The sequence below is a fragment of the Entelurus aequoreus genome, linkage group LG21 (genome assembly GCF_033978785.1).
Source record: "Entelurus aequoreus isolate RoL-2023_Sb linkage group LG21, RoL_Eaeq_v1.1, whole genome shotgun sequence".
NCBI classification, from domain to species: Eukaryota; Metazoa; Chordata; class Actinopteri; order Syngnathiformes; family Syngnathidae; genus Entelurus; species Entelurus aequoreus.
The window spans coordinates 10,323,981-10,349,856 of NC_084751.1; the positions used below are offsets into that span (position 1 = coordinate 10,323,981).

At 39.7% G+C, this 25,876-nt stretch overlaps 2 protein-coding genes across 13 annotated transcripts in view; one reads left to right on the top strand and one right to left on the bottom strand.

Moving 5' to 3' along the window:
• The first annotated feature begins 884 nt into the window (after positions 1-884).
• Positions 885-17,825, top strand: cfap53 (cilia and flagella associated protein 53). Of its 2 annotated transcripts, none has more exons than XM_062031909.1 (8): positions 885-1,027; positions 6,137-6,417; positions 6,479-6,652; positions 11,889-12,192; positions 12,254-12,472; positions 12,535-12,751; positions 13,961-14,063; positions 17,303-17,825. In XM_062031909.1, the coding sequence occupies exons 2-8, from the start codon at positions 6,206-6,208 to the stop codon at positions 17,511-17,513; spliced, it is 1,440 nt and encodes a 479-aa protein (XP_061887893.1). In that variant the 5' UTR covers positions 885-1,027; positions 6,137-6,205; the 3' UTR covers positions 17,514-17,825. The 2 variants fall into 2 exon arrangements, with proteins under 2 accessions (XP_061887893.1, XP_061887894.1); XM_062031910.1 differs by lacking the exon at positions 885-1,027 and adding an exon at positions 3,126-3,236.
• Positions 17,826-23,368: 5,543 nt separating this feature from the next.
• Positions 23,369-25,876, bottom strand: part of capslb (calcyphosine-like b) — a 39,056-nt gene continuing 36,548 nt past the window's right edge. For 5 of the 11 annotated variants that reach the window (XR_009823613.1, XR_009823612.1, XR_009823609.1 and 2 more), the window contains one exon: positions 23,369-23,746. The gene's annotated coding sequence lies outside the window, so the exon portion shown is untranslated. The remainder of the gene's footprint in view (positions 23,747-25,876) is intronic. The other 6 variants (XR_009823617.1, XR_009823619.1, XR_009823618.1 and 3 more) reach the window with 2 other exon arrangements.

Consider the following 25,876-nt stretch of genomic DNA (forward strand, 5'->3'; position numbering starts at 1 on the left):
AATCATTGGTACTTTAACTTTAACTTTATAGTCTTATTTAAAGGATAGCCCAGATTCACAAGCATACAAACCAAACAAATACATCCAGATATAATGAAAACAAACAAAAAACACACAAAAAAAACAAGTGCAAAACTTCATGAAGTACAAACCGAACAAAAAAAGTAATATACACCTCACGGGATGATACAAAACAAATACAAAACCAGACAAAAAATAAGTAAAATAATAAATATAAAGCAAAATGTAGACACTACGGCTGTCTATTATTGTTCTGTCTTTATGTATGTTTTTCAATTGGAATATATTGCTACAATCTTTATCTCATTGTAAAGACAATTGCATAGTTTAACCCCCACCACTGATATACACATTTGTTTTAAACTTCTCCTTCAATACCGATCTTTGAAATGACCTTTTCTTCTATGCTCTTCATTCTCAGAAGTGAGAAGGAAGTTCCATTTTAGCTGACATCCATAAAATGGCCTTTATTTCCTCACATTGAATTCCACGGAGGACACCTATGAATGAAAAATGTGAACGTTAACTTGACACGTTTTTAATTGAGCAGAATGTACTTTTCATCTTGATGCGCAATGACAGCTTTTGACCACAAGATGGCAGCGTTCGTCAAGTGTTTTATTTCAAGGGTTTGAAGCGTCGACAATTTTTCGGGCGGCGTAAAAACGAAACAATTTTTGCGGCTGAGTTGTAGAAGCCGAAAGTGAAAAAAACAACAAAATTGGAAGTTACTGTCGTCATGTGAGCCATTATTAGTGTTTCCTTCTCTTACTTTCAAACATTGAGGTCATCTACCTGCTTGATTCCCTATTTCACCACCAACGTGGCTCGTTATGCAAACGAGGTTTTGATCACAAAAGCAGTTCGTGCTCACCGACGTCAAAAAAAACACCTTTGTTTGTCGTCACCATGGCAACACTTTTTCCGCGTAGCAGAGGCGAAGTCTGGCCCCTGCACCACGGACCACGGACCACGACCACGACCACGACCACGACCGGGACTAAGAGTGAGTATCACTTTTTAAAAGGGGGTTCAAAAGTCTCTTGTTAATGTTACAAGAAATGTCTACATGTGAATTGAACACCATATTTTAATTAAGATTACGTTTATTTAAAATGTTGTAACTGTGAGACTGTTACATTACATTATGGGTATCAAACTTTTTTCACCAAGTACCGCCTCAGTCATTATGGTGGTCAATTGAGTCAAGTTTTTGTTTTTTTTCTAACACAATAGAGTAGCGTAGTAGGCCTAAGCAATTAATGTTCCCTCTCATTTTTCATGTATCTGAGCAAACAAACTGTGGCCATATACCGACATCACACCTGTCCCAAAACTGACTTTTAACAAGTTAAATGTTTTATTATAATAATCAAATAACAGCAGTCATTTTCATGAGATTATTTTTTAATCTTTCATTTACTATGAAAATAACAAAATAATCTTGTTTTTCATGAGCTATATACCAGCATTGTGTCTGGGTGGGGGGGTCCTACTTTGGAAATAATGTGTACCCCTTTCAGAGATCATATCTAGTTCCATGAAAACATTCTCATGTTGCACAATGAGATGTAAACACGGGATAAAGTGTACATTCCTGTAACTTTCTGTTTGTAAAATATATCTTTTTATCCGCCTTTCTTTAATGTCGTAACATCATTTCACGATTGATGTCCATAAAAACAACATCCCTAAAAAATGAGAGTAGAATAAGCACACATCTGATTGAGGAGTCATAGTGTAACAGTGTTTTTCAACCACTGTGCCAGATATTGTCTGGTGTGCCGTGGGAAATTATGAAACTTTACCTAATTGGTCCAAAAAATATTTTTTGCAAATCAATAGTTATAATCTGCAAATAATGTGCCGCTGCTTAGTGTCTGTGCTGTGTAAAACTCGGCAGGGTAACCACGTAATACTCCATGTCAGTAGGTGGCAGCAGGCAGTTAATTGCTTTGTAAAAGTCGAAATGTGTCGGGTGAGACGAGGATGGTTTGTTGTGATCCCAATATGCAGACCACGTAAAAAGGTATGTAACGCTTAAACCAAAAATGAACAAAAGGGAAAGGAAAAGGTATGCAAAACGAAAGTAAAACTGAACTGGCTACAAAGTAAACAGAAACAGAATGCTGGACGACAGCAAAAACTTACGGCGTCCGCAAAGTACATCCGCACATGACATGACAATCAACAATGTCCACACAAGGAAGGGTAGCGACAACTTAAATAGTCTCGCTTGCTAACACAAAGCAGGTGCGCGGAATAGCGCTCAAAGGAAGACATGAAACCGCTACAGGAAATCACCAACAAAACAGGAAGGGCCAACAAAATAACAGCGCAAGACAAGCACTAAAGCACAGGAAAACACCAACAAACTCAAAATAAGGCTCGACCACCTGGTGGAGTATCATTTTTTCAACGTTTTCTGCTGGTGGTGTGCTTTCGTATTCTTAAATGAAAAAAAACGTGCCTTGCATTAAAAAAGGTTGAAAAACACTGGTCTAACAACCTGGCATTTACACTTCATCTGGTGTGGGAGTTGTCCGACTTTTTGTGTGGCCATGAAGGCATCAGTGGCTAAGTGTCCATGAGTGGTGTGTTGGTGCAGGGCAGAGAAAGCGATATGAAAGACGGCCAAGAGTTGGTTCAGGCCTGGTTTGTACGGCAGAAAATGACCAGTTTTTCTTAATAGGAGTTTTTCACAAATGTTTTTGTTGTGGTTATAATCGAATATAAACAGTTTTGCTCAATAAAGTGACCGATGGAATTCCTGTCCCAGCAGGTACAAGACATTGAAACAAAGTTGAGAACATGTTGAATTAGGTCAGGGGTCGGCAACCCGCGGCTCTAGAGCCGCATGCGGCTCTTTAGCGCCGCCCTAGTGGCTCTCTGGAGCTTTTTCAAAAATGTATGAAAAATGGAAAAAGACAACGGAAAAAAATATATTTTTTGTTTTAATATGGTTTCTGTAGGAGGACAAACATGACACAAACCTCCCTAATTGTTAGAAATCACACTGTTTATATTAAACACGCTTCACTGATTCGAGTATTTGGCGAGCGCCGTTTTGTCCTACTAATTTTGGCGGTCCTTGAACTCACCTAGTTTGTTTCATGTATAACTTTCTCCGACTTTCTAGGACGTGTTTTATGCTACTTCTTTTTCTGTCTCATTTTGTCCACCAGACTTTTAACGTTGTGCGTGAATACACAAAGGTGAGTTTTGTTGATGTTATTGACTTGTGTGGAGTGCTAATCTGACATATTTGGTCACTGCATGACTGCAAGCTAATCGATGCTAACATGCTATTTAGGCTAGCTATATGTACATATTGCAGCATTATGCCTCATTTGTAGCTATGTTTGAGCTCATTTAGTTTCCTTTAAGTCCTCTTAATTCAATTTATATCTCATGACACACTATCTGTATGTAATATGGCTTTTAATTTTTTGCGGCTCCAGACAGATTTACAGTTAACAATATTTAAAAAAAATATGGATGAATAAATGAATACAAAAAATAAAAAATGAATATATGAAATACAATATTTTTCACATACATAAACACAAAATAAAACGTGTCAACAAGTTGCATAAAATAAATTAAAAATACAATATAAATAAGGCACTGCACAAAACAAGATATCAAACCAGTATGACTTTAACAACTATATTACAAAAAAAGGGGATGCTACAGAGTTCTCTATTTGTGCTTTTTAATTTTGCATTAACTAGAATGACTTACAAATGACTGCACCAGGGAGTACTGTAATTACCTAACGTTACATTATTACTTTCCATAACAATTCAGCCCCCTCCACAATATTAACCCGACGTTAAAACAGAACTAGCTATTTATTGATTAGCAATTGCCGAATCATGTAACATTAGCTTAATGCTAAAAAGCCAGGTTACTATCACATTCTGTAACAGACAAATAATTTCATGTAGGCTAACGTTACCTCCCTGCTACCTCTGTCCTTTTCTCGTTTCTCCTCTTCTTTTCTCTTTTTTCTTCCCTGGGCACCTGACAGTTTTGGCCGTTTTGACATCTTGTGTTGATTTTTTGATGTGGTGACGTCCAAAAAGAGTCATGATACGGGAAGGGAGGGGGCGCACCGTGCCGGGGGAGGGGGGGCGTAATGTTGTAACAAATAATATTTCTATTAAATAGGCTTTACTTTGCATTTTAATTAACATGGGATTATTTTATGTATTTAGAAATAATAGTACCAACTTTGTTTTTGTTTTTTTCCTCCAACATTTGTGGCACTGGCGTGGCACCCCTGATGGACGGCGCCCTTAGCATTTGCCTATACGGCCTATGCCACAGGCCGGCCCTGGATTTGACCATTGAAATTTGGTCATTCCCCAACCCACAACATGAATCCAATGTTAGACGTCAACGTTGTCTCAATTTACAAATACAACTATTTTGCAACGTTGTTTCAAAGTCAGTTTTAAAGGACATGTACGTATAATCAACGTTGTATCAACGTCTTCTGCCTGCCGGGGTTCTCTTGAAGGCGTCTCGACAGGCGCTACAATCATACTTGCCAACCCTCCCGATTTTCCCAGGAGACTCCCGAATTTCAGTGCCCCTTCCCGAGAATCTCCCGGGGCAACCATTCTCCCGAATTTCTCCCGATTTCCACTCTGACAACAATATTGGGGGCGACTGTCTTTAGCGTCCACTACACCGTGTCGTCACGTCCGCTTTTCCTCCATTCAAACAGCATGTCGGCCGAGTCACATAACGTATGCGGCTTATACACACAAACACAAGAGAATGCAAGGCATACTTGGTCAACAGCCATACAGGTCACACTGAGGGTGACCGTATAAACAACTTTAACACTGTTACAAATATCAGTGTTTCCCATAAACTGCCAAGATACCTGTGGAGGTGGGGGCGTGGCTATGGGCGTGGCTATGGGCGTGGTCACCATGACACCATCAAGTAATTTGCATAATCTACTACAATGATATGATTTTCTCTAAAAAGGCTCAAAAAATGTATACTTACTAAATAATAAGAACAGTTTTGTTTTAAACGTCCATCCATCTATCCATCCATCCATTTTACAATATAATTACAACACTTTATGTACATATTTATATACAGATTTGAACAATAAGTTATTCACTGAAATATATTTATTAATTGTGGTTCTTACAAAAAATATTATCTTATAAAATATAAAAGCTAAAATGTCTCTTAAAGCTCTGCATACTAAATAATTTAAATTTAGCCTACTACTACAACCATATTATTTACCAGCAACATAAAGTGAAACAGAGGCAGAGGTGTCCTGCCACAGTCAGTAACAAATAAACAGAAAACAGTAGTGGTCAAATACAAATAAAGCAACAAGAGAAGTATCCTACACTTCTCTTTTGTAAAGTAAATCTGAACAGCCTATATGGGCATCTACATCAACTATATGATTTGCCTGAGAAGCTGGACAGGACACAAAAATAAATAAAAAAAAATAAAAAAAATGTTTTTAAATTTGTGGCGGATGTAATTCTTTCGTGGCGGGCCGCCACAAATAAATGAATGTGTGGGAAACACTGAATATGCGCCACACTGTGAACCCACACCAAACAAGAATGACAAACACATTCTGGGAGAACATCTGCACCGTAACACAACATAAACGCAACAGAACAAATACCCAGAACCCCTTGCAGCACTAACTCTTCCGGGACAATACAACATACCACCCCCCGCTACCACCAAACCCCCCCATTTCCCAAATTCGGAGGTCTCAAGGTTGGCAAGTATGGCTACAATAATTGACAAAATTCTACAGAACAAACAGCTATGTGTTTATTTTGTAAGGTGCGCACCTTGGAGGGAACGTAGGGCCTCAATATTCATTAAAAACAAGGCGGAGGTTATATTTATTTTTGGCCACTGTTACATTACACACAGTTTGAACAGTAACACTGTGTTTGAGTATTTAACTAAGTGATTCTTTGGCGTACCACTAGATGAAGTTTGAGAATGGATGCACTAAATGTGTTATATATTTATGTAATCAGGAAGACTAATCTTCAGAGGATGGACATGACGAGCCTCGGCTACCTTTCTTCTTCTTTTTGGTTTCCAGTTTGACGGCGGTCACGTGACACCTGAGAGCTTCTTCCATCACTTCCTGTGAAGACAAGTCCAGTTCACCATGTTCTCCCCAAAGCAGGCCATGCTGCAGAGACAGAGAAAGGACACGCTCCGAGACCGGGCCCAGAATTTCTCCAGCGAGTGTCAGACCTGCGACATAAAGAACTCATGGCTGCAGAGTACAGACAAACGCCACCTGCGGAGAACCATCGAGAGGAGCGTCAGGGACACGATGAGGCAGCATGACATCATCGTCCAGGAGAAGCAGGACAGGTCTGAGCGCTTCTTCCTGACATCTTCTCCTCCTCCTCATCCTCACGTGTCTCCTCCTCAGGCTCAGGAGTTTGCTGGAGGCCGAAGAGGAGCAGCTGGTGGAGGAGGCCCGCAAGCAACACGAGACGCCGCTAGAGAAGCAGGCCCACATGCGGGAACGAGCCCAAGCTCTGCGCGACGCACGGGAGGTGCAACGACAACAGCTGGTGGCCGAAAAACTGGATCAGCAGTTTAGGTGAAACTGAAATGGTGTCAGAAGTGGGACTATTAGTTTGTGAGGCTCTTCATGCCGCGTTGAAAGGGCCTTTAAGAGGTGGGGTCACTAGGATTATTGGTATTGGGTGCAGGGTTTTGGACCAACAAGAGATGTCAGAAGTGGGTTGGTTAAATATAGAGGTGTCGGAAGTGGGACTGTTAGTTTGTGAGGCTCTTCATGCCGCGTTGACAGGGCCTTTAAGAGGTGGGGTCACTAAGATAATTGGTATTGGGTGCAGGTTTTTGGACCAACCAGAGATGTCAGAAGTGATTGGTTAAATATAGGGGTGTAAGAAGTGGGACTGTTAGTTTGTGAGGCTCTTCATGCCGCGTTGAAAGGGACTTTAAGAGGTGGGGTCGCTAGGATAATTGGTATTGGGTACAGGTTTTTTGACCAACAAGAGATGTCAGAAGTGGGATGGTTAAGTATAGAGAGGTCAGAAGTGGGACTGTTAGTTTGGGAGGCTCCTCATGCCGCGTTGAAAGGGCCTTTAAGAGGTGGGGTCACTAAGATAACTGGTATTGGGTACAGGTTTTCTGACCAACCAGAGATATCAGAAGTGGGATGATTAAATATAGAGGTGTCAGAAGTGGGACTGTTAGTTTGTGAGGCTCTTCACGCCACGTTGAAAGGCCCTTTAAGAGGTGGGGTCACTAAGATAATTGGTATTGGGTGCAGGTTTTTGGACCAACCAGAGATGTCAGAAGTGATTGGTTAAATATAGGGGTGTAAGAAGTGGGACTGTTAGTTTGTGAGGTTCTTCATGCCGCATTGAAAGGGACTTTAAGAGGTGGGGTCGCTAGGATAATTGGTATTAGGTACAGGTTTTTTGACCAACAAGAGATGTCAGAAGTGGGATGGTTAAATATAGAGGTGTCGGAAGTGGGACTGTTAGTTTGTGAGGCTCTTCATGCCACGTTGAAAGGGACTTTAAGAGGTGGGGTCGCTAGGATAAGTGGAATGAGGTACAGGTTTTTTGACCAACAAGAGATGTCAGAAGTGGGATGGTTAAATATAGGGGTGTCAGAAGTGGGACTGTTAGTTTGTGAGGCTCTTCATGCCGCGTTGAAAGGGCCTTTAAGAGGTGGGGTCACTAGGATTATTGGTATTGGGTACAGGGTTTTGGACCAACAAGAGATGTCAGAAGTGGGATGGTTAAATATAGAGGTGTCGGAAGTGGGACTGTTAGTTTGTGAGGCTCTTAATGCCACATTGAAAGGGCCTTTAAGAGGTGGGGTCGCTAGGATAATTGGTATTGGGTACAGGGTTTTTGGACCAACCAGAGATGTCAGAAGTGGGATGGTTAAATATAGAGGTGTCAGAAGTGGGACTGTTAGTTTGTGAGGCTCTTCACGCCGCGTTGAAAGGCCCTTTAAGAGGTGGGGTCACTAAGATAATTGGTATTGGGTGCAGGTTTTTGGACCAACCAGAGATGTCAGAAGTGATTGGTTAAATATAGGGGTGTAAGAAGTGGGACTGTTAGTTTGTGAGGTTCTTCATGCCGCATTGAAAGGGACTTTAAGAGGTGGGGTCGCTAGGATAATTGGTATTAGGTACAGGTTTTTTGACCAACAAGAGATGTCAGAAGTGGGATGGTTAAATATAGAGGTGTCGGAAGTGGGACTGTTAGTTTGTGAGGCTCTTCATGCCACGTTGAAAGGGACTTTAAGAGGTGGGGTCGCTAGGATAAGTGGAATGAGGTACAGGTTTTTTGACCAACAAGAGATGTCAGAAGTGGGATGGTTAAATATAGGGGTGTCAGAAGTGGGACTGTTAGTTTGTGAGGCTCTTCATGCCGCGTTGAAAGGGACTTTAAGAGGTTGGGTCCCTAGGATAATTGGTATTGGGTACAGGGTTTTTGGACCAACCAGAGATGTCAGAAGTGGGATGGTTAAATATAGAGGTGTCTGAAGTGGGACTGTTAGTTTGTGAGGCTCTTCTTGCCGCGTTGAAAGGGCCTTTAAGAGGTGGGGTCGCTAAGATAATTGGTATTGGGTACAGGTTTTCTGACCAACCAGCGATATCAGAAGTGGGATGATTAAATATAGAGGTGTCAGAAGTGGGACTGTTAGTTTGTGAGGCTCTTCACGCCGCGTTGAAAGGGCCTTTAAGAGGTGGGGTCACTAAGATAATTGGTATTGGGTGCAGGTTTTTGGACCAACCAGAGATGTCAGAAGTGGATTGGTTAAATATAGGGGTGTCAGAAGTGGGACTGTTAGTTTGTGAGGCTCTTCACGCCGCGTTGAAAGGGACTTTAAGAGGTGGGGTCGCTAGGATAAGTGGAATGAGGTACAGGTTTTTTGACCAACAAGAGATGTCAGAAGTGGGATGGTTAAATATAGGGGTGTCAGAAGTGGGACTGTTAGTTTGTGAGGCTCTTCATGCCGCGTTGAAAGGGACTTTAAGAGGTTGGGTCGCTAGGATAATTGGTATTGGGTACAGGTTTTTTGACCAACAAGAGATGTCAGAAGTGGGATGGTTAAATATATAGGTGTCAGAAAAGTGTCTGTTAGTGTGTGAGGGTCTTCATGCCGAGTTGAAAGGGCCTTTAAGAGGTGGGGTCGCTAGGATAATTGGTATTGGGTACAGGTTTTTTGACCAACAAGAGATGTCAGAAGTGGGATGGTTAAGTATAGAGGGGTCAGAAGTGGGACTGTTAGTTTGTGAGGCTCTTCACGCCGCGTTGAAAGGGCCTTTAAGAGGTGGGGTCGCTAAGGTAATTGGTATTGGGTACAGGTTTTCTGACCAACCAGAGATATCAGAAGTGGGATGATTAAATATAGAAGTGTCAGAAGTGGGACTGTTAGTTTGTGAGGCTCTTCACGCCGCGTTGAAAGGGCCTTTAAGAGGTGGGGTCACTAAGATAATTGGTATTGGGTGCAGGTTTTTTGACCAACAAGAGATGTCAGAAGTGGGATGGTTAAATATAGAGGGGTCAGAAGTGGGACTGTTAGTTTGTGAGGTTCTTCATGTCGCGTTGAAAGGGCCTTTAAGAGGTGGGGTCGCTAGGATAATTGGTATTGGGTACAGGTTTTCTGACCAACAAGAGATGTCAGAAGTGGGATGGTTAAATGATAGATGGGTTATACTTGTATAGCGCTTTTCTACCTTCAAGGTACTCAAAGCGCTTTGACAGTATTTCCACATTCACCCATTCACACACACATTCACACACTGATGGCGGGGGCTGCCATGCAAGGCGCTAACCAGGACCCATCAGGAGCAAGGGTGAAGTGTCTTGCCCAAGGACACAACGGACGTGACTAGGATGGTAGAAGGTGGGGATTGAACCCCAGTAACCAGCAACCCTCCGATTGCTGGCACAGCCACTCTACCAACTTCGCCACACCGTCCCTGGTTAAATATAGAGGTGTCAGAAGTGGGACTGTTTGTTTGTGAGGCTCTTCATGCCGTGTTGAAACTCGTGATTTAGGGTTATATAAGTAAACTTTGATTGATGATTGATTGATACTGTATATAATTGACGCTAAAGATTCAATACTTTTTAATAACATTGGGTGTCAGTTCTACGATGAACTACATTCCTCCATAAAATAGATAAAACAGCTCTGATCAGTTCCAATATTACTTCAAAGAAAACTGGTTTTGTTGAATACAATTCTAATGAAGTCAAATACAATAATGCAACCAGATAATTATCCCACACCTCTCTTTTCTGAAGTAAATGTTTAAAAAATATATCGATTTAAAAAATAATATATATATATATTTTTTTTAATCCAATTTTAATTAATCAAGTAAAAATAGTTACAAATAAGAATCGCGATTTGTTCGAAAATCGATTTTTTTTGGACACCTCTAATAACTAGAACCTCCAACTGTGTAAAAATCTCCCCAACAACAAAGTGATATTTAAAAATATATATATATTTTGTAAAAATGTCTTTATTACTTCAAATAAAACTGGCTTTGGTGAATAAAATTCTACCCAAACATTTAATAAAGTCAGGTACTAATAAGGCAGCAAAAGAAGTATCCCACACTTCTCCTTTCTAAAGTAAATATGTACAGCAGACATCAACCAGGCCTGGCCCTAACCAATCTGGCGCCCTAGGCAAGATTTTAGGTGGCGCCCCCCCACATCGGCAGTGAAGTGTATATACTCACAAGAAACCGAATAGCTTTGTCTTTCACCTTTTTTTTTACTTAAAGAAAGCAAACTAACATATTATATGAGAATGTTATGTTATGATTATCTTTAACCGAATCACAGCAGTGCTCAAATTAAAAAACAACATTCCCTCTCATGTGATATTGCTTAATTAACATTAATGATGTGCACTTTAACAACTAGGCTTACAACTATACCTAATATATAAAGGGGTGGAAAAGTGACTATTACCTGCAGGGCAAACATTAGCTAACCAGAAGGCAATAACAATGTAAACAAAAAACACCTGCTTAAAAGATCTAATACAAATGTCCCTGAGGAATGTAAAGTGGGAGTACTGTAATTACCTAACGTTACATTATTATTTTCCACAACAATTTAGCCCCCTCCACAATATTAACCCGACGTCAAAACAGAACTAGCTATTTATTGATTAGCAATTGCCAAATCATGTAACATTATCTTAATGCTAAAAAGCCAGGTTACTATCACATTCTGTAACAGACAAATAATTTAATGTAGGCTAACGTTACCTACCTGCTACCTCTGTCTTCTTCTCGTTTCTCCTCCTCTTTTCTCTTTTTTCTTCCCTGGGCACCTGACAGTTTTGGCCGTTTTGACATCCTGTGTTGATTTTTTGATGTGGTAGTAAGAGTCATGATACGGGAAGGGAGGGGGCGCACCGTGCGGGGGAGGGGGGGGGGGGGGCTTTACTTTGCATTTTAATTAACGTGGGATTATTTTTTGTATTTAGAAATAATAGTACCAACTTATTTTTTTATTTTTTATTTTTTTCTCCAACATTTGTGGCACTGGCGTGGCGCCCCCTGATGGACGGCGCCCTTAGCATTTGCCTATACGGCCTATGCCACGGGCCGGCCCTGACATCAACAATATGATTTGCCTGAGTGGCTGGGAAAAAAAATGTATTTTTGATTTTTTTTAATCGATTACGAATCGCGATTCATTCGGGGAAAATTTTTTTTATATTTGTGTCAAATATCACAACTCAAATTTTCTGACTTTATTTTGGAGAGGCGTCCGTTGCAACCCCTCACCCTGGTGCCTGCTCCTTGTGGACAGGGAGCAGTGCCAGGAGCTGCGCGAGGCCCAGAGCAAGCGCAGGCTGCTGCAGGTGTGCGAGGAACGTGCCAAGCAGCTGCAGGGTCAGGAGGAGCTTGCCCAGCTGCAGCAGCAGGAGGACGACATGTACCACCAGCTGTGGGAGGAGGACGGCCGAGCCAAGGAGGACAGGGAGCTGCAGAGGATCGAGCACCTGCACCAGAGCAAAGTGACGCAGCTGAACTCCTTCCGGGAGCAGATGGCGGAAGCGGAGCAGCGGCGGCAACACATGATGCAGCAGCGCGACGAGGAAGCCCGGCAACAGGTACGATGAGGTGTTTGATGACAGCTGGGAGGAAGAACTGTGCGTGTGTGTGCGTGTGCAGAGGCAGCGACAGCAGCTGCAGCAGCAACTGGCCCAGCGAGAACGCCGCCTCAGGCTGGAGGCCAAAGTGGCCAGGCGGCAAATGCTGGACGAGACCCTGCGGCTGAAGATGGAGCGCGTGGCCAAGGACCAGCAAGACGAGCTCCAAGTGGACCTCAGCATCCTGCAGCGGATGCTGGACGACGAGAGCCAGGATCAAAAGGAGAGGGCCGACAAGAAGGTAAACGCACCGTCACCCCTTCCTCCACGACTCCGCCGTCACCGCCCGCCTGGCGCCTGCAGGTCGAGCTGCGGGACGAGCAGCTCCGGTACCGTCAGTATTTGGCCGACCGGCAAATGGAGCGCGAGAGGGAGGATGAGGAGATGCAGCTGCTGATGGAGCAAGACCTGAAGGAGACCTGGGCGCGCCAGGACAAGCAGACCTCCATGCAACAACAGGCCAAAGACCGCCTGATGGAGGAGGTGGCCGAGTCCCGCCAGCTGCAGACGGCACAAAATCGTAAGACCTGGACCGCTCGCCAATGTGTGTGTGTGTGTGTGTGTGTGTGTGTTGTATTTCTAGCCTTCTTGAGACACGAAGAAGGAAAAGTATCTTCCATATGAGGAGGTGTGAACAAGTGATGACATAAATCAATAACATTGCATCTAATAGACAATGTCTCATTTGCACCCCTGCTGGTGACATCTATCAACATGAGGGTGGTCCCAAAAAGGAGGGATTTGTTAAATTGTGTGTCGCTTTTAAAAGTGCTCCCCCTCTAGTCAACATATGAAATAACAAGTGTGTGTACGAAATTTAGATGCGCCCCCTTTGGCCAAAATTGATAAAATACATTTGTATACCCTGTATACATACTGTAATAACTTGAAGTAAATAATGAAGATTAAAAACCAATTACAAACAAAACATTTAAAATTTAAAAAAATAAGTAAAAGCTTACCTTTTTTATAAATGCATAGTATGTATATATTATTAATGTTGTAAATACACATCTTTATATATCTAGAAAGGGTGGTCCTAAAGAGGTAGGCATTTTTCGGAGGTCTCAAGAAGGTAACAAATACAAGAATGTGTGTGTGTGTTGTATTTCTACCCTTCTTGAGACATGAAGAAGGAAAAGTATCTTCCATATGAGGAGGTGTGAACAAGTGATGACATAAATCATGGTCCCAATAACATTGCATCTAATAGACAATGTCTCATTTGCACCCCTGCTGGTGACATCTATCAACATGAGGGTGGTCCCAAAAAGGAGGGATTTGTCAAATTGACTGTCGCTTTTAAAAGTGCTCCCCCTCTGGTCAACATATGTAATAACAAGTGTGTGTAAAAAATTGAAATGTGCCCCCTTTGGCCAAAATTAATTAAAACAATTAAATAAATATGTATATAGAGACATACTGTAATAACTTGGAAGTAAATAATGAAGATTAAAAACCAATTACAAACAAAAAATTAAAAATTAAAAAATTAACTAAAAGCTTACCTTTTTTATATTTGTATAGTATGTATATATTATTAATGTTGTAAATATAAATCTTTATATATCTAGAAAGGGTGGATCTTAAAGAGGTAGGCATTTTTCCCAGGTCTCAAGAAGGTAACAAAAATGTTTGTGTGTGTGTGTGTGTGTGTGTGTGTGTGTGTGTGTGTGTGTGTGTGTGTGTGTGTGTGTGTGTGTGTGTGTGTGTGTGTGTGTGTGTGTAGAACACATGAAGATGCAGAGGCGTCAGGAAGTGGCCAAGGAGAGAGAAGAGGTGGATGCCGCCTTCAATGAGATGAAAAGGGAGGACGAGGACCTGAAGAAGAGGTGCGTGTGGTCCAAGGCTACGTTCACACGGCCGGGTCGGATGTGATGATCTTATTAGTGGCCGCTCGCATTACGAACAAAATGCGATGTCACGTCAACGCAACATGCCGTGGAGCGCGCTAAACATGGCTTCCACGCTCTCAGTACAGGTGTGCTTTTGATTTCCTGCAATTAAGGTCTACCTTTTTGAGCGAAATTACAGCAAAAAAAGGAGGGGATATTTTGCTTGGAGAGCAGTCAGACACAGGACTGCCTGAGTTCCTCAAATATATTATTCTCAGCTGTTTTCTGCTCTGTTGTCAACTATTTATTTTGTAACCGTCTATTTTGGCGAATAACTACGACGCGTATCGCTTTTTGACCACATTGCGGTCTGATGAATGCAGCATGTGTATCCCACTTACAGTACAGGCCAAAAGTTTGGACACACCTTCTCATTTCAATGCATTTTCTTTATTTTCATGACTATTTACATTGTAGATTATCACTGAAGGGATCAAAACTATAACACCTGTGAAGTGAAAATTGTCAGATTCAAACACTGATGGCATATATTAAACAAGACAAGAAGCAAATAATTAAACAGACAGAATTCAATTTGGCTCAATTTGAGGAGAGACACTCGGACACTGTACCCTTGTACAGTGTACCCTTGTACAGTGTCTCAGCACGCTCTGCCAAAAGATTGCACGCCTCCTTTTATTTGGACCTTCCCTGACCACATGGCCACAGCTGTTTCTAAGGGACGAGGGTCGTAAACAGTTCACAGAAAAGGCAAGGCAAGGCAACTTTATTTGTATAGCACTTTTCATACACAAGGCAGACTCAAAGTGCTTCACAGACAACAAAATGAAATGAAAGAAAATAAAAGCAAAATTAAAAATGCAGGCAATAAAAATAAAAACAGTGTGGATGTTAAAAGTTAAAAGTCTGACATCTCCAGGAAGTTTATTTCAGCTGTTTGTTGCATAGTGACTGAATGATGCTCTCCCTTCATTTGAGTTTACTCTGGGAACCGCTAACAGATTGCTCTCAGAAGATCTTAGTGATCTAGAGGGCTTATATAGTGGGAGCATATTAGTGACATACTTCGGCCCTAGACCATGTAGTGACTTATATGTGAGCAGGAGGATTTTGAACACGGAGCCAATGTAAGGATTTAAGAATTGGTGTAATGTGCTCACATTTTTTGGTCTTTGTTAGAACTCTAGCAGCAGCGTTCTGAAGGTCGTAAAAGGTCGTAAACAGTTCACAGAAAAGGTCGGTTCAAAAAAAGAGGTCGTAAAACAGTTCAAAAAGAGGTCGTCTGGAACTAGGGCAGATCCTGCCATCCCTCCGCTTTGTAGTTCTTGGGTTGAAACCGTATCTTTCTGTTGATTACAATACATGAAAGAAACAGAAACACCTTCATGTTGCATCCATCCTACACGGTGGAGTTTTACAAGCCTTGGTAGGTTCAAAGACAGCTTTTGGTCTTCTCGTTGGGAACTCATTTCAACACAAAGTTTTTGTGATTTAGATTTAGATTAGATTTAGATTTATTGGTCCCTTTGGGGAAAATTCGTTTTCACTGCCGTACATTTGAGCAATAGACATTACACATCACAAAAAGAAAAATAACCAAAAGACATCATACATGACCAACACACATTTACAGGCTTGTCAGACAGCTCGGCCGGGCCTGCTGTTAAGGGCGGCTACAGCTGCAGGGATAAGGCTTTTCCTGAGGCGGGCCCTCCGGAATTTGATCAAATTAATTGATAACTTAGATCAAATTATTCTAACAAAAACCCTTTCAGGTGACTACCTCTTGAAGCTCATGGAGAGAATGCCAAGTGTGTGCAAAGCAGTAATCCGAGCAAAGGGTGGCTATTTTGAAGAAACTAGAATATAAAACATGTTTTCAGTTTATTTCACCTTTTTTTGTTAAGTACATAACTCCACATGTGTTCAGTTATAGTCACATCGACGTCCCTTTGGGGTTGTGAGTTTTTCCTTGCCCTTATGTGGGCTCTGTTCCGTGGATGTCGTTGTGGCTTGTGCAGCCCTTTGAGACACTTGTGATTTAGGCAGGCCTGGCCCTAACCAATCTGGCGCCCTAGGCAAGATTTGAGGTGGCGCCCCCCCACATCGACAGTGAAGTGTATATACTCACAAGAAACCGAATAGCTTTGTCTTTGACCTTTTTTTTTTACTTAAAGAAAGCAAATTAACATATTATATGAGAATGTTATGTTATGATTATCTTTAACCGAATCACAGCAGTGCTCAAATTAAAAAAACAGCATTCCCTCTCATGTGATATTGCTTAATTTACATTAATGATGTGCACTTTAACAACTAGGCTTACAACTATACCTAATATATAAAGGGGTGGAAAAGTGACTATTACCTGCAGGGCAAACATTAGCTAACCAGAAGGCAATAACGATGTAAACAAAAAACACCTGCTTAAAAGATCTAATACAAATGTCCCTGAGGAATGTAAGGTGGGAGTACTGTAATTACCTGTTACATTATTATTTTCCATAACAATTTAGCCCCCTCCACAATATTAACCCGACGTCAAAACAGAACTAGCTATTTATTGATTAGCAATTGCCGAATCATGTAGCATTAGCTTAATGCTAAAAAGCCAGGTTACTATCACATTCTGTAACAGACAAATAATTTAATGTAGGCTAACGTTACCTACCTGCTACCTCTGTCTTTTTCTCGTTTCTCCTCTTCTTTTCTCTTTTTTCTTCCCTGGGCACCTGACAGTTTTGGCCATTTTGACATCTTGTGTTGATTTTTTGGATGTGGTGACGTCCAAAAAGAGTCATGATACGGGAAGGGAGGGGGCGCACCGTGCCGGGGGAGGGGGGGGCGTAATGTTGTAACAAATAATATTTCTATTAAATAGGCTTTACTTTGCATTTTAATTAACGTGGGATTATTTTTTGTATTTAGAAATAATAGTACCAACTTTTATTTATTTTTATTTTTTTTCTCCAACATTTGTGGCACTGGCGTGGCGCCCCCTGATTAACGAACCCATTGAATGAGAACTTTTGGCCTGTACATATGAAAGAGGTCTTTGGTCGGATATGGAAAATTTGGACTTGCGTGAAAAAGTCTGACACAAGTCACGTACGGGCAAAAAAATGGGAATTGACCCGTCGTGTGACCGAGGCCTAACATGGTCCATGAGGGACCTCAAGCGGCCGTGTTCTCACGTGCACGTTTCCCCCCCGCAGGCAGAGGCAGGCGTACCTGGCCTACCAGGCGGACCTGCAGGAGCAGATGGAGCAGCGGCGGCAGCAGAAGAGAGAACAGGAAGCTGAGGACGAGAGGCAGAGGCAGCAAGGTCTGACCATGGAGCGGCTGGAGCAGCAGAAGAAAGAGGAGGTTCTGGCCCGACCCACTGACGGCGCCATCCACCCTTTTAGAAGACTCAAGAATCATTAAGAAGAGCATCTTATTGTGAAAGGCTCGTTCCATGAAGTTTCCCCCTCTTAGCAAGTGCTTACTAAAAACAACAAGGACTTTATTCATTATGCTAATGAAAGGAGCTCATGTAGTTTGGTTCTTCCCTCCGTGACATTTGTGATGTACTTGGTGAAGTTTGAGAAAAGTGGAAACTTTTACGTTTTTGTTTTGAAGCAAACGACGTGAAATGTAAAGTCAAATATCAAAAGAAGACAAGGCCGATACTTTTATTGACCATCCTTCAATCATTTCAGGATTTTGTCTTTCTTCATAATTATGATGAATAAAACAACCGAGAATTGATTTTGCGTGTTTGTACGCTCAGTGGCATAGTGGTTAGAGTGTCCGCCCTGAGATGGGCAGGTCGTGAGTTCAAACCCCGGCCGAGTCATACCAAAGACTATAACAATGGGAGCCGTTACCTCCCTGCTTGGCACTCAGCATCGGGTTGGAATTGGGGGTTAAATCACCAAAATGATTCCCGGGCGCGGCCACCGCTGCTGCTCACTGCTCCCCTCACCTCCCAGGGGGTGATCAAGGGGATGGGTCAAATGCAGAGGACACATTTCGCCACACCTAGTGTGTGTGTGACAATCATTGGTACTTTAACTTAATTATAATACATAAATACAATATATAAAAACCATTTATACAACAATACACAAATGGAATATATAAATACAATGTAATACACTATAAATATACAATAAAGACAATTTAACAATACCCAGCAGGTACAAGACATTGAAACAATGTTGACAACTTGTTGGATTAGGTCATGCTTTTGACAACGTTTAATCAATGTTGGGTTCTGACGGTGATTTGACCGTTGAATTTTGGTCATCTTCCAACCATTATGTTACAACACAAATACAACATTGACACAACATGCTTTACAACACAAATACAACCACGCTGTTTGACAACGTTTTTTCAATGTCAATTTGTGACGTTGATTTGACCGTTGAAATTTGAGTCATTGCCCAACCAACAACGTAGACCCAACGTTGGACCTATTTACAAATACAACCATTTTGCAACGCTGTTTCAAAGTCATTTTAAAGGACATGTACGTATAATCAACGTTGTATCAATGTCAGTGTTAAAGGACATGTACGTATAATCAACGTTGTATCAATGTCAGTGTTAAAGGACATGTACGTATAATCAACGTTGTATCATGTCAGTGTTAAAGGACATGTACGTATAATCAACGTTGTATCAATGTCAGTGTTAAAGGACATGTACGTATAATCAACGTATCAATGTCAGTGTTAAAGGACATGTACGTATAATCAACGTTGTATCATGTCAGTGTTAAAGGACATGTACGTATAATCAACGTTGTATCAATGTCAGCGTTAAAGGACATGTACGTATAATCAACGTTGTATCATGTCAGTGTTAAAGGACATGTACGTATAATCAACGTTGTATCAATGTCAGTGTTAAAGGACATGTACGTATAATCAACGTTGTATCATGTCAGTGTTAAAGGACATGTACGTATAATCAACGTTGTACCAATGTCAGCGTTAAAGGACATGTACGTATAATCAACGTTGTATCAATGTCAGTGTTAAAGGACATGTACGTATAATCAACGCTGTATCAATGTCAGTGTTAAAGGACATGTACGTATAATCAACGTATCAATGTCAGTGTTAAAGGACATGTACGTATAATCAACGTTGTATCATGTCAGTGTTAAAGGACATGTACGTATAATCAACATTGTATCAATGTCAGCGTTAAAGGACATGTACGCATAATCAACGTATCAATGTCAGCGTTAAAGGACATGTACGTATAATCAACGTTGTATCAATGTCAGCGTTAAAGGACCTGTACGTATAATCAACGTATCAATGTCAGTGTTAAAGGACCTGTACGTATAATCAACGTCGTATCAATGTCAGTGTTAAAGGACATGTACGTATAATCAACGTTGTATCAATGTCAGTGTTAAAGGACATGTACGTATAATCAACGTATCAATGTCAGTGTTAAAGGACATGTACGTATAATCAATGTTGTATCAATGTCAGTGTTAAAGGACATGTACGTATAATCAACGTTGTATCAATGTCAGTGTTAAAGGACCTGTACGTATAATCAATGTTGTATCAATGTCAGTGTTAAAGGACCTGTACGTATAATCAATGTTGTATCAATGTCAGTGTTAAAGGACATGTACGTATAATCAACGTTGTATCAATGTCAGTGTTAAAGGACATGTACGTATAATCAATGTTGTATCAATGTCAGTGTTAAAGGACATGTACGCATAATCAACGTATCAATGTCAGCGTTAAAGGACATGTACGTATAATCAACGTTGTATCAATGTCAGCGTTAAAGGACCTGTACGTATAATCAACGTATCAATGTCAGTGTTAAAGGACCTGTACGTATAATCAACGTCGTATCAATGTCAGTGTTAAAGGACATGTACGTATAATCAACGTTGTATCAATGTCAGTGTTAAAGGACATGTACGTATAATCAATGTTGTATCAATGTCAGTGTTAAAGGACATGTACGTATAATCAACGTTGTATCAATGTCAGTGTTAAAGGACATGTACGTATAATCAATGTTGTATCAATGTCAGTGTTAAAGGACATGTACGTATAATCAACGTTGTATCAATGTCAGTGTTAAAGGACCTGTACGTATAATCAACGTTGTATCAATGTCAGTGTTAAAGGACCTGTACGTATAATCAATGTTGTATCAATGTCAGTGTTAAAGGACATGTACGTATAATCAACGTTGTATCAATGTCAGTGTTAAAGGACCTGTACGTATAATCAATGTTGTATCAATGTCAGTGTTAAAGGACCTGTACGTATAATCAACGTCGTATCAATGTCAGTGTTAAAGGACCTGTACGTATAATCAACGTCGTATCAATGTCAGTGTTAAAGGACATGTACGTGAAATCAACGTTGTATCAATGTCAGTGTTAAAGGACATGTACGTATAATCAACGTTGTATCATGTCAGTGTTAAAGGACATGTACGTATAATCAACGTTGTATCAATGTCAGTGTTAAAGGACATGTACGTATAATCAACGTTGTATCAATGTCAGTGTTAAAGGACATGTTCGTATAATCAACGTTGTATCAATGTCAGTGTTAAAGGACCTGTACGTATAATCAATGTTGTATCAATGTCAGTGTTAAAAGACCTGTACGTATAATCAACGTTGTATCAATGTCAGTGTTAAAGGACCTGTACGTATAATCAACGTATCAATGTCAGTGTTAAAGGACATGTACGTATAATCAACGTTGTATCAATGTCAGCGTTAAAGGACCTGTACGTATAATCAACGTTGTATCAATGTCAGCGTTAAAGGACATGTACGTATAATCAACGTTGTATCAATGTCAGTGTTAAAGGACATGTACGTATAATCAACGTTGTATCAATGTCAGCGTTAAAGGACATGTACGTATAATCAACGTTGTATCAATGTCAGTGTTAAAGGACATGTACGTATAATCAACGTTGTATCAATGTCAGCGTTAAAGGACATGTACGTATAATCAATGTTGTATCAATGTCAGTGTTAAAGGACCTGTACGTATAATCAACGTCGTATCAATGTCAGTGTTAAAGGACCTGTACGTATAATCAACGTCGTATCAATGTCAGTGTTAAAGGACATGTACGTGAAATCAACGTTGTATCAATGTCAGTGTTAAAGGACATGTACGTATAATCAACGTTGTATCATGTCAGTGTTAAAGGACATGTACGTATAATCAACGTTGTATCATGTCAGTGTTAAAGGACATGTTCGTATAATCAACGTCGTATCAATGTCAGTGTTAAAAGACCTGTACGTATAATCAAGGTTGTATCAATGTCAGTGTTAAAGGACATGTACGTATAATCAACGTTGTATCAATGTCAGTGTTAAAGGACCTGTACGTATAATCAATGTTGTATCAATGTCAGTGTTAAAAGACCTGTACGTATAATCAACGTTGTATCAATGTCAGTGTTAAAGGACCTGTACGTATAATCAACATATCAATGTCAGTGTTAAAGGACATGTACGTATAATCAACGTTGTATCAATGTCAGCGTTAAAGGACCTGTACGTATAATCAACGTTGTATCAATGTCAGCGTTAAAGGACATGTACGTATAATCAACGTTGTATCAATGTCAGTGTTAAAGGACATGTACGTATAATCAACGTTGTATCAATGTCAGCGTTAAAGGACATGTACGTATAATCAACGTTGTATCAATGTCAGTGTTAAAGGACATGTACGTATAATCAACGTTGTATCATGTCAGTGTTAAAGGACATGTACGTATAATCAACGTATCAATGTCAGTGTTAAAGGACATGTATGTATAATCAACGTTGTATCAATGTCAGTGTTAAAGGACATGTACGTATAATCAACGTTGTATCAATGTCAGTGTTAAAGGACATGTACGTATAATCAACGTATCAATGTCAGTGTTAAAGGACATGTACGTATAATCAACATTGTATCGATGTCAGTGTTAAAGGACATGTACGTATAATCAACGCTGTATCAATGTCAGTGTTAAAGGACATGTACGTATAATCAACGTTGTATCAATGTCAGTGTTAAAGGACATGTACGTATAATCAACGCTGTATCAATGTCAGTGTTAAAGGACATGTACGTATAATCAACGTTGTATCATGTCAGTGTTAAAGGACATGTACGTATAATCAACGTATCAATGTCAGTGTTAAAGGACATGTATGTATAATCAACGTTGTATCATGTCAGTGTTAAAGGACATGTACGTATAATCAACGTATCAATGTCAGTGTTAAAGGACATGTACGTATAATCAACGTCGTATCAATGTCAGTGTTAAAGGACATGTACGTATAATCAACGTTGTATCAATGTCAGTGTTAAAAGACATGTACGTATAATCAACGTTGTATCAATGTCAGTGTTAAAGGACATGTACGTATAATCAGCGTTGTATCATGCCAGTGTTAAAGGACATGTACGTATAATCAACGTTGTATCAATGTCAGTGTTAAAGGACATGTACGTATAATCAGCGTTGTATCATGCCAGTGTTAAAGGACCTGTACGTATAATCAACGTATCAATGTCAGTGTTAAAGGACATGTATGTATAATCAACGTTGTATCATGTCAGTGTTAAAGGACATGTACGTATAATCAACGTATCAATGTCAGTGTTAAAGGACATGTACGTATAATCAACGTCGTATCAATGTCAGTGTTAAAGGACATGTACGTATAATCAACGTTGTATCAATGTCAGTGTTAAAGGACATGTACGTATAATCAATGTTGTATCAATGTCAGTGTTAAAGGACATGTACGTATAATCAACGTTGTATCAATGTCAGTGTTAAAGGACATGTACGTATAATCAGCGTTGTATCATGCCAGTGTTAAAGGACCTGTACGTATAATCAACGTTGTATCAATGTCAGTGTTAAAGGACATGTACGTATAATCAGCGTTGTATCATGCCAGTGTTAAAGGACCTGTACGTATAATCAACGTCGTATCAATGTCAGTGTTAAAGGACCTGTACGTATAATCAACGTCGTATCACTTATTTAACAAATTAAAAATACAAGACTTAACAATATATAAATGTAATAAAATACAATATATCCAGTGCATCTGGAAAGTATTCACAGCGCTGCATGTGGTGAATTCATTTGGTTGAGCAAAGGCTGTGAATACTTATGTACATGTGCTTTCTAAGTTTTTTTTATTTTTAATAAATGTGTCAACTGCACTAAAAAAACGTGTTCATAGTGTCATTATGGGTGTTGTGTGTAGAATTTTGAGGACAAAAAGGACTTCATTCCATTTTTTAATAAGGCAAAAAAAGTGAATACTTTCCGGATGCACTGTCACAAACAATATAAGACAATTTTACATTATAAATACAACAAAATATATAAATATATACATGTAGCAATACAAGACAATATAATAACAACAAATATTTTGGGAAAAAACGCTTTCTGAATGAGGGTCACTGAAAAATATCAATCTCATCACAAGATACTATGCCCTTGGTATCGACTGTCGATGTTTGGTTGGCTCCGCCCACCTCCAGATCCTTCCTGTGGGTGGCGAGATGTGGGCGTGGCCAACAAGCGCCCATACCTGCACAGGGAGTGTATGGGAGTAACGCTGACGTCACCTGTGAAGATCAGAGCACATTCTTCTGTTCAAAAGGAATTCTACACAAAGTCATTAGCATCTAAAAGGAAGTGAGATGTTCAAAAAGTGTAGTTTTGCAACAAAGACAACGAAAAGATGCATTTTAATCAGCACTCTTTCTGTATTTAAAAGAAAATCACGACGATGAAAATATATGATTTTGAGTAAAATGATGTTTTGTTTATTTTGTTGTGAAATGAAAACCTGGCTCGAAGTTGAACAACAAATGCTGTAGTTGTGTGAATAGCGGGCAGATGTTGCACGTTTATACTTCTACTCCTTTTATAATTTACTGATTTATGCTGATTGTTTTTTTCCTTTGCTTTTAATAAATGACATAAAAAATAATGGAAAAGTCAAAAAAAATACTATTTTAACACAGCATCTCAGACCAGGCACCAAGCAGTGTGGGTGGGGAGCGTTTCCACAGAGTGTCAGGGACAGACGGGGAAGGAGATTTTTGCAACAAAGTTCTAAAGCTTATAGTGATATATCAGATTTATCAGATCATAGGTGGGCTTTTTTTCGTACCCTTCGCGTTCATATTTCACTTTGTTTGTTGCATTTTTGTTGTGTTTTGCTTGATTGTAAAATATGTCAATGGAGAGTTTTTTAATGCTTGAAACTTTTATTAGTAGATTGCACAGTACAGTACATATTCCGTACTATTGACCACTAAATGGTAACACCCCAAAAAGTTTTTCAACTTGTCGGGGTCCACGTTAATCAATTCATGGTAAATGAGGGGGTGTGACGTTCATATGTTGTCAATATTCAGTGTTTTATCGTTCCTAGTTAAGATTGTAAACCCCACATTCTTTATTTTCATGTACATTCTGGGTGTCTCATTCAGTAAAAACATTTTAAATTCCATTCTGGTTTTTTTTTTAAGCTGTCTGTCATAACGTTTTTAGCATTCAATCAGACATCATTGTGAGGTTTTGTATTAGTGTTCCTAAAAATCAGATATACTGGCCCCCAGACACATTTTTTGTCTCTAAATTTGGTCAAAATAATTGCCCAGGCCTGAGGTAGAGAGCATTTTAACGTAGAGTTCTAATTCTTTTTAAGAGGCACAAAAAACAGGTCGGGTATTGAGAAACTTACATTTATGAATGTAAAACTTAGCCAATAGTATAATGAGGTTGCAAAGGTAAAATTCCTTTTTAACATTTGCGCACCTTTTTTAAAATGTTTTACTCGTGGAATGATGAGCTTTATTTTTGTAGGTGACATTACAAGTGTAGTTTAGAAAATGTTGAAAGAACAAACTAAGCTCAAAGTCAACATTTTTTGTTTTGGTTTTTAAGGAGAAAAAAAAAAGTACACAGTATACATAGCTTAGTACACTTTCAACGAAAATCCTTTTTGGTACAACAAAAGCAAAATACCATGTTTATCTCATTTTAACTGAAACTACAAACTTTATTGAAAAACACAATGCAGAGAAGACATTTGGGGATATTTAGTATCCTATTTAATAGGGCTGTGAATCTTTGGGTGTCCCACGATTCGATTCAATATCGATTATTGGGGTCACGATTCGATTGAAAATCAATTTTTTTCCCCATTCAAAAGGATTGTCTATTCATGGAATACATAGATTTCAGCAGGATCTACCCCAGTCTGCTGACATGCAAGCAGAGTAGTAGATTTTTGTAAAAAGCTTTTATAATTGTAAAGGACAATGTTTTATCAACTGATTGCAATAATGTACATTTGTTTTAACTATTAAATGAACCAAAAATATGACTTTTTTTTTTTTTGTGAAAATATTGGACACAGTGTGTTGTCAAGCTTATGAGATGCGATGCAAGTGTAAGCCACTGTGACACTATTGTTCTTTTTTTTTAATTTTTTATAAATGTCTAATGATAATGTCAATGAGGGATTTTTAATCACTGCTATGTTGAAATTGTAACTAATATTGATACTGTTGTTGATAATATTCATTTTTGTTTCACTACTTTTAGATTGTTCTGTGTGGTGTTTGTGTCTCCTCTCAATTGCTCTGTTTATTGCAGTTCTGAGTGTTGCTGGGTCGGGTTTGGAATTGGATTGCATTGTTATGGTATTGCTGTGTATTGTTTTGTTGGATTGATTAATTTAA